Below are 9769 nucleotides of genomic sequence, written 5' to 3' on the forward strand. Positions count from 1 at the left end.
TCTGTGGAACACTTGTTTATTAGATGTCCTTTATCGAAGTTGATTTGGCAAGTGGTTCATTTTACTTTCAATATTACGCCCCAGCCAATATTAAGAATATGTTTAGTAATTGGCTAAACGGGATCGATAATAAAACTACGGCTCGAATTCGTGTAGGAGTTTGTGCTTTACTATGGATAATTTAGAATTGTCGCAATGATATTATTTTTAACAGAAGAGATGGTGATTTTTTTTACAGGTTATCCACAAGCCTACATACTAGATCAACATGTGGTCCTATCTCCGTCCAGAGGATCAGCGAGAACCTTTGAAATCTGGATGCACTCGGTTGATGGCGGTCGTACGGGCTATCTTCGGCTAGTGTTCTAATAGGATACAAAATGCATAGGCAACTGATGTATTCTATTTTTCGATGGCTTCTTCATGCTCACGTTATGTGATCCGTGATTTTTAAGATTTAAAACTTGAGACTTCTTAATAAAAAAATGGTTCTGTGCAACATTTTGATGCAAAGTTGAGGTAAGTCCCCCCCATTTTTTTAAAAAAGAGATGGAAAGCCGCTTTGGGAGGCCGAATGGGGGCGCGGCTGGGAAAACCGCCACCCTTCTCCCCATACAATCCTCCTCGCCGACGGGAGGTGCTATATGCCGACCTGGTCGGCGCCGACCAGGTCCCGCACACCCCCCTGGTCGTTTGTGGGCTTGGCCCAGTATCGCTGTTTGAGTTCGTTTCCGGCTGTTTCGCTCGACCAGGAGTATCGCTTCTTTTCCTCTCGTTTCGCTGGTTGCTAGCTTATTCTCTCGTGACTGTTTCTTCTAGAAGAATCGGGGGGCTTTTCCTGCATGACCATGAATAAAGTTTGTGCTGTCACATTTTTGCATTGCCTAGAAACTAAGTAGTGACCATACAGTTTGTAACTAAGTAGTAAATGAACTCCTATAGGGAGAAACACATGAATGAGAAATATTGACAGTATGTTCTGACAAGAATAGACAGAAATAATTCCAACCAAGGTACACTGAATTCATGTTTATCACTTCAAACACAGCACATGCCCATTTGTTATTTTTTACCTAATCCCCTTAACAAATAAATATTGTTCTGATTCACTGAAACTCAATTTTCCATGCTTTCATTCCCAAATGTTATGTGCCTCTTCTTGCCTTGTAGGAGAAGCATTTCCTGGATAGTTGCTGCTGTGTTCTTGCCTTGGTAATACCTGTCCAAATGAAACAGGGAAAACAAGTTACCACTAGATGAAATTTGTAGAATTTTTTGGAACAAAAGAATTTGATGGACTGACTATAATGAGAAACTTACTTTGGTGGATTTTCATCTTTTACTGCTAGAAGAAGATGTGAATTTTGGTCAATGAAGGAGGTGTGGAGCCTACGAAACAAAGTAATTAGTCATTATGATGTTTTATCGCGAATCTTAATTGTGATTGTAATATTTTTTGTATAAAAGTGTGTGGCTGACTGCTTAGAGAATCATAATGAGAACACAGAGAGAGATGTACTTACATGTTTAGCAATAAATTGTCTAGCCAATGGAACCTGATGCTCGTTAAACTTGTTTAACACAATCTGAGATGTGATTATTTCACGGATGGCTTGAAGGTCGACCTATTTTGAACACACATATATATTAAATGAAAACCAGTGTATAAGTAGTATGGAAATTTTTCTGACACGTCAGATCTTAAATGTAAAACCAATGCATAATGTTAATACTGAATAATGAAAAAGAATTAGAATCTAGCATTGGAGAATGATTAGAAAAAGGAATAATATGCTAGTAAGCATTAAAATATATTAAAGACACAGACTAGCAAGTTAGATAATGTAGTTTAGTCACATGAACATATTTGACGCTGAAATCACGTATGTTGAACTTGAAACAACCAGGATAACTTTGCACAAACAATTGCTTGAAATTGAATATTACAGTGTTAACCACTGTCCAGAATTTTTCAATTGAGCCGTCTGGATTGAGTACATCAAATGATTGATCAATGAAATTGGCGACATAAGTATCCATTGTTTTCCGACAAGCCAAGGAATGTGCACCTACATAAATGAACTTTTAAACAGAGAGAGAAAATAATTTTACCCTACAAAAAGAAATTCATGAAAATGTCCTTGGTTTATAGAATTGAATAAAGCATGAACATATTCTTAGCATGAACGGTTTCCCTCGTTGAACTAAATTAAAAAGCACGAACGAATTGTAATCATGAACGGTTTCCTTCCTTAAACAAAAAAATCCCATGAACAAATTCTTGGAATGAACGGTTTTCCTACTTGAACTAAATACTAAAGCATGACCGGATTCTAATCATGAACGGTTTCCTTCCTTTAACATAAAATTCCCATGAACAGATTCTTGGAATGAATGATTTTCCTCCTTGAACTAAAAACAGATTCTTAGCTTGAACAGTTACCTGTTTCACCTAATAAATAAAGCATGAATGGTTTCATATCATGAATTGTTTTCCTCCATGAACTAAAAATATACCATGAACGTATTTCTGGCATGAACAGTCTCCCTCCTTGAACTAAATAATAAAGCATGAACGGATTCTAAACATGAACGGTTTCCTTCCTTTAAATATAAAAAATCCCATTAACTGATACTTGGAACGAATGGTTTCCCTCTTTAAATAAAAATAAAGCATGAACAGATTGTTATCTTGAACGGTTTCCCTCCTTGAACTAAAAAAATAAACACGAACAGATTATTGCCATGAACGTTTTCCTTCTTGAAACCAAAAAAAACTATGAACGAATTCTCAGCATTGACGATTTCCTTCCTTGAATCAAAAAAAACCGATGAACCAATTCTTGGGATGAGCGGTTTCCCTCTTTGTACTAAAAAAATAAAGCATGAACTGATTCTTAGCATGAACGGTTTCCCTCCTTCAACTAAAAAAATTTCGTGAACGAAATCTAAGCATGAACGGTTTCCCTCCTTCAACTAATAAAGTAAAGCATGAACAATTTTATATCATGAACGGTTTCCATCCTTGAACTAAAATAAATCCAATGATCGTATTCTTGGCTATGAACGGTTTCCCGCGTTGAACTAAACTAAAAAAGCACGAACGAATTTTAATCATGAACGGTTTCTTTCCTTGAACAAAAAAATCCCATGAACAGATTATTGGAATGAACGGTTTCCCTCCTTGAACTAAAATATAAATCATGAACAAATTCTTATCTAGAACGGTTTCCCTCGCTGAACTAAAAAATTAAACACGAACGGATTCTTGGCATGAACGTTTTCCTCTTGAAACAAAAAATTACGAAGAACGGAATCTCGGCATGCACGGTTTCCCTTGAACTAAATAATAAAGCACGAACACATGCTTATCATGAGCGGTTTTCTCCCTTGAACAAAAAAAAAATCCGATGAACGAATTCTTGGAATAAATGGTTTCCCTCTTTGAACTAAAAAATAAAACACGAACAGATTCTTGCCATAAAACGGCTTCCTTGTTTTAAAAAAAACTACGTCAAACTGATTCTTGGCATGGACGGTTTCTCTCCTTGAACAAAAAAAGCATGAATCGATTTCTACCGTTGAACATTTAAAAAACAATGAACAAAAATCGTGGCATGAACAGTGTCATGCCTTGAACATTAGTAAAAACATGAACGGTTTCCCTGCTTGAACTATAAAAAAAAATCCGTGAACGAATTCTTGGCATGAACGGTTCCTTCCAAGAATCCATTCGAAACATTGAAAAATAATTCTTAGCATGATATTTTTCCTTAATTGAACATAAAAATGGAATCTATAAAGTTCAAAACAGATTCTAAGAGGACCATTAGCATCCTGGCATGCCTGGAAAAACTGGAGGCAGCAATTTCAACTAGCCTGTAACAAAAACCACTTCGTTGCATCTTTGCATGAACAAAAATCATGAGAAAAATCTTAGCATCTTTGCTAAAAAAAGAGCATACAAATGGTCCTCCTGAATATGGAAAGACAAAATTGTTCTTGGCATATGTAAGAAAAATTCATAGAGCATTCTTTAAATAAAAAAAAGTAATTATACATCCGTCAGCATTCCCCCAAAAACTAGGACAAAAAGTAGTACAAATGGTTATGTTTTGTCACAGCCGATAGAACTGTTTATTACGAAAAAAGCGTCTCCTCACAGTAGATTATTTAGTTGACATAATGAACTATGTTTCAGCCAAAACATGTTTGCAACTCTTTGCAAAAACAGAGTAATAGATAAACTAGACAAGGATAGAAACATACGGAAATTCAATTCGGCTCCCGGGTGCGTATGCTCCCTTTACCAACAAAACATATTTCGAAGTGTGGAAAAATTTTGACAAAAAATTCTACATGTACATCTCCATAATATATGTGTACGAGTCAAGTTTCACGAAAAAATAATATTTTTTGTGGCCTATGTAAAAAAGAGAAAACTTATCCCGTGAAAAGCATTATTTTCAAGCATCGAATTTTGTCTTTTTTACGGACGTCACATGATAAGTTCATTTTTTATGAAACGACTTTGTGAGCGCGTAGCACATGAAGATGTACGTGCAAATTTTTTGTTTCAATTTTTTTGAAATTTAAAATATGTGTAAGATGCATTTCAAAATATAGGGAGCATATGCTCCCATGTTCCAAAACATCGCTCCCTAGAAACATACGGCTAAATCACTATTAAAGCAATTGCTAGACGTTAAACTGAAGCTATCATGGGTGTGAGATGTTGGGATCAGCGGCTGACCACCGAATAAGCCTAGGGGGATCTCGAAACAGAGCACATACTAGCGAATCAGCACCGCCCCGATCCCCCAAAATCATCCGAAGAAAACCCTAAAATCAGAACGAATCTAGTACTGCGCGTAGGGGGAGAAGAATGGAACGATACTGACCTTTCCTCCGCCATCGACGGAGATGAACGAAGCACAACCGAAGGAACCATTACTCCAGAGAAGAAGGAAGGAACCAGTGCTCTCGGGCGAAAAGGTGGAGGCAGAGGCGGAGGAACGGACTGGACGGAGCCTCGGTCGCTCGGGTCGCTCAGCTGTGGAGATCACGAAGAAGAAGAAAGAAACATAGAGCAACTAACGCGATATGGGCCGGCCCAAAAGGTACGTCGGGGGTGTGCGGCACTCCGTATACACCGACCTGGTCGGTGTATAGGATTCGCCGGAGGCACTGCCGGCTTAGTAACTTTTCTCTCCTTTCTTTCTTTTTTCTTCTGCTATTTCATTTATGTTTCGTTGAATATGAACAAAATTTGAATCTAAACTTTCTGAAAATTTGAACAAATTTAGAATCTGAACATTTTTTGAATTTTAATATTTTCGCATTTGAAATATTTTGAACAGATTTCAAATTTGAACGTTTTTCAAAATTGAACGGTTTTCAAATGTAAACGGTTTTCAAATTTTAAAGGTTTTCAGATTTGAACGGTTTTCAAATTTGAACATTTTTTAATTTAAACATTTTATTTATATTTTCGCATTTGAATTTTTTTTGAACAGATTTCAAATTTGAACGGTTTTTAGATTTGAATAGTTTTCAAATTTGAAAATTTTTAAATTTAAATTTTTTCTCAATTTGAACAATTTTTAAAAATTAAAATTTTCGAATATGAAAAAATATAAACAAAACCGAAAACAGAAAATAGAAAAGAAAAACAGAAAAAGAAACCAGAAAAGGAAAAACGAACTACTACAGGCTAAACAGACACAAATGGGCCTAGCCCATACCCGACCAGGGGGTGTGCGGTGGCCGGTAACCACCGACCTGGTCGGTGTATAGGTTTTGCCCTCGCCGACGCCCCCTCCGGCCAGCAACAGGGTTTTGCCGGGCGCCCGAATGAGTAGGCCCGAGTCGAGATGCTCTCATATGCCCGAATAACTTTTCAGAAAAAAAAAAGGAGGAAAAGCATTGTCCATACCACCGAGGCTCCGCCACCTTGACTCGTGGGCGTGCCATCCTCCGCAGGATCAAACAGCACGCACGATCACAGCCGTCGCACGTGCTCTCTCCACTCCGCCACGCTTTCCTCGCGTATCACGGCGGCGCCGGCGGCGGGAGGCAGGCAAGCGGAGACGGAAGCCGCTCCGCGTTTCTTCCTCGCAAGCCGCAACCACTGTCTGAGCTGCTATTCTTCTCGTCTCCGACCCCACCTCCGCTGCGCCCGCGGCTTGGATTGCACTCTCACTTTGCGTATACTTGAGGGAGGGCTGTCTGGTTTTGCTGCTAAGGTTCTGGAGGGCGGAGGTCGCATGGCGGCGGCGGAGGCCGGAGCGGGAGAGGGCGAGGAACTCCTCGTCCGCTCCATCGAGGAAGGGGGCGGGCTGTGCGTGGGTGAGCGGTCCTGGCGGCTCAACTTCGACGGCCTCCGACGCCAGGAGGCGGAGCAGCAGAGGCCGTCGCGCAGCCTCCATGACTGCCTCGGCATGCTAGGTCTGCCTCGTTTTGCCTGTCTATCAACACAGCCCCCTCCTCTTTCTACTAATGGCTAAAAGTTAGCTTAGGTGCCTCCCTGTTTTGGATGGTTTGATCTGGACTTGTTCAACTTTTTGACGGAATTGTTCTGTACTTAGCGAGTTTGTCCTATCCCCCAAAATTTGTTTCATTGTTAACAAATTGGCCTGAGACTAGTTAGATTGGGTATTTGGGTGGGGACACTAAACTAATGCATTCTCCGAGCCAGAGAATTAACACTAAAATAGGGGGACGATGTATGATTGCCTGTACTTGTATGGATATATGATGTGGCATCATCTATCTGTTTGAAATGATTTTAAATCTATCATTCTGGGGTCTGCTTCTGTATGTGGTGTAAGAGTGGTTATTCAAAAGTAAATTACTACTGGAGTAATCGAGTTCTGTCTCCGAGATTTTTCTTCATATCAAATCTTCTATGCATATGGAGGTGGGAATCACCATCATGGAGTTCAGAGTTTTCATTCTTCACGTAAATGTCAAATTTGTTCTGAATTATTATTTTTAGGAACTTAGGATATGTATAGGCGTCAATACATATATGCAAGTGGCGTGACCAAATTGGGTCCTCTGAATTCGTTGCTGTCTATTTATTTGCTCCACAATCATACATCCGTTGTGTAGTTCTGCTTAATTGAGTATGGCTTAACTGTTTGCACCTTATTGTTGTAATTTGATAGTGCAATCTGTAATTTCTGTAAATAAATTACAGCTCAACGCCCTGGAGACGTTCTGGCTGAATACTACAACCAACAATTGGAGATGCTGGAAGGTTTCAGTGAAATGGATACACTCACAGACCGTGGCTGCCTTCCTGGACTATCCAAGGTTTGTAACACGATAAAGAAAAATGCTTATGAATAAGCTGATTCTTCATCTCATCCTACTTGCAGGAAGAACGTGAGAAGATTGCTCGTAGTGAAACATTAGCCATCCGATTATCTAACATAGCAAATATGGTTCTTTTTGCTGCAAAAGTGTATGCCTCGCTAAGGAGTGGCTCCCTAGCTATTATTGCTTCAACACTGGATTCTCTACTTGACTTGCTATCCGGGTTTATTTTATGGTTTACTGCGTTCTCAATGCAAACACCAAACCCATACAGGTACCCAATTGGTAAAAGGCGCATGCAACCTTTGGTGAGTTCTCATTCAGCCTGTTTGTTCATGCTTTTATGGATTGATTTGATTTGATTTTTGTATGATCGATAAATTTCCTTTCACTCTTGCTTTTCTTCAATGTTCCTTCTTCCGTAGTTTCACAAAAGAAGTGCATAAGCTGATATTAATTCAACTAAAAGGGTAAATTAGTACCCTAAAAAAGAGGAGAATTACTCAACTGAGTGCAAAATGAACAGAAGCAAGTACTAGACTTAAGGATTGTGACCTCTTTGTTACTGAAGGACTGTAAATTGGGGCTCGATCATACTCATGTATCCTGTCATGTGAACCAAGCAATTTCAAACAGCGATTGCATTACAATGCCAAAAATTGGTACCCCTAGCAAAGTTTTCCTTATCCCTAATACTTATAACTGCACACAGAACAATCTCTGGTAGCATTATAAATTTATCATGTCAGAATGACTAAAATTACTGATCAACAGATTTTATAACCTTTGATTTTTTTTCCTTTGTATTGTAAGTTTGTAACTATACAGAGTGATTGGCTATTTTTGTTATCTATTTCTCTGTTCCTCTTGTTGACAAGTTTGCCACAATCTGTTATGCAGGGAATACTTGTTTTTGCTTCTGTTATGGCAACACTCGGTCTTCAAATTATCCTAGAATCCACACGCTCATTGATATCTGATGTAAGTCCTTCTCTTCTTGTGTTTCATGTCCATGCAGGTGTGCACTTTTGCTCTGCATTTAACTGGTTGTTGAGCATAACTGGCTACCAACATTTGCATTAGTTGTTTATTCTGTTAAGTTTTGTACCGTACAATCACACCCTTCCTTCGAAAGTTGAAATTAATAACACAATTTTCACAGTAAATCCACTAATCATCTGAATATTTGATGGGCATGAACAATCAATATTGAAATTGAAATGGTTTGTTTTGAATCTTCTATGATAAGTTCTGAATTTCCTAAGACCCAACATAGATTTATTATAAGCTGCCATAAAAAAAGGGTCTAAATTTGCTAGTTCTTTTTGGTAGATTAAAATTAGATAAATTATGGTGTCCCCTGTCATTGCATCTGATCAAGAACACAAAAATAAATTGATCTGCACATGTTACCAAAAAGGCGGCTAACCAAATGCCCAACTATCTAAAAGCAACTCACAAACAAGATAGTTACCTTATTTTTGATTGTGCTTGTTCCAGGGAGGTGAATTCCGCTTGACAAAAGAACAGGTTATGTGGGTTGTTGATATCATGCTTGCGGTGACATTGGTGAAGCTTCTGCTGGTTATATATTGCCGCTCATTCACCAACGAAATTGTGAAGGCATACGCACAGGATCACTTTTTTGATGTTATCACCAACATTATTGGCCTTGTGGCCGCACTTCTTGCTAACTATTTTGAAGGCTGGATTGACCCAGTTGGAGCTATCATCGTAAGTAGAAAAATGCCATTTCTGTTTTTCTTGTGTAGCAGAAATATAAAAATGTCATAGTATTTGAGCCTGCTATCAGTTTAGCTCAAGAAGACATGGATGATGCCTTGTTCTGCATACTGCAATACACGTCTTGAAAGATATCCTCTGTTTTCTGCTTTGCAGCTAGCGATCTACACGATCAGGACATGGTCTATGACGGTGCTAGAGAACGTCCATTCACTGGTTGGCCAGTCGGCCTCACCGGAGTTTCTCCAGAAGCTCACCTACCTGTGCTGGAACCATCACAAGGCTGTGAGGCACATCGACACGGTGCGGGCGTACACGTTCGGCTCCCACTACTTCGTGGAGGTGGACATTGTTCTGCCGTGCGACATGCCCCTGCAGGAGGCGCACGACATCGGCGAGGCCCTGCAGGAGAAGCTGGAGAGCCTGCCCGAAATCGAGCGCGCCTTTGTCCACCTCGACTACGAGTTCACCCACCAGCCCGAGCACGCTCGGTCCTACGACACATAATATAGCCTGAAGGCCCTGGTGCTGTTCGTGGAGCTTCAGAGAGTGCCTGTGCTGAACTGCTGAAGGTATCGAAGTAAGCCCAGTTTCAGAAATCTGGATGTTGCCTGCTGTGCTTCTGTCTTTCTGTGGTTGGCTACTGGATAATGGGGCTCAGGCACTGCATGAATTACGATGCTTAACCTGTTACAAACTTACAATA

General features: G+C 39.6%; 1 protein-coding gene and 1 long non-coding RNA gene across 2 annotated transcripts; one reads left to right on the top strand and one right to left on the bottom strand.

Moving 5' to 3' along the window:
• Positions 1–1125: 1125 nt before the first annotated feature.
• LOC124706702 lies at positions 1126–4933 on the bottom strand. The gene is made up of 4 exons (XR_007004531.1): positions 4902–4933; positions 1524–1625; positions 1321–1389; positions 1126–1219 (listed from the first exon to the last, which is right to left on the bottom strand). It is a non-coding gene; the product is annotated as an uncharacterized LOC124706702 (long non-coding RNA).
• A 1333-nt stretch (positions 4934–6266) lies between these two features.
• LOC124650375 (metal tolerance protein 5-like) lies at positions 6267–9769 on the top strand. The gene is made up of 6 exons (XM_047189907.1): positions 6267–6447; positions 7202–7317; positions 7383–7628; positions 8221–8301; positions 8821–9054; positions 9220–9769. The coding sequence occupies exons 1-6, from the start codon at positions 6267–6269 to the stop codon at positions 9568–9570; spliced, it is 1209 nt and encodes a 402-aa protein (XP_047045863.1). The 3' UTR covers positions 9571–9769.

Source organism: Lolium rigidum, chromosome 4 (genome assembly GCF_022539505.1).
Source record: "Lolium rigidum isolate FL_2022 chromosome 4, APGP_CSIRO_Lrig_0.1, whole genome shotgun sequence".
In the NCBI taxonomy this organism is placed as follows: domain Eukaryota; kingdom Viridiplantae; phylum Streptophyta; class Magnoliopsida; order Poales; family Poaceae; genus Lolium; species Lolium rigidum.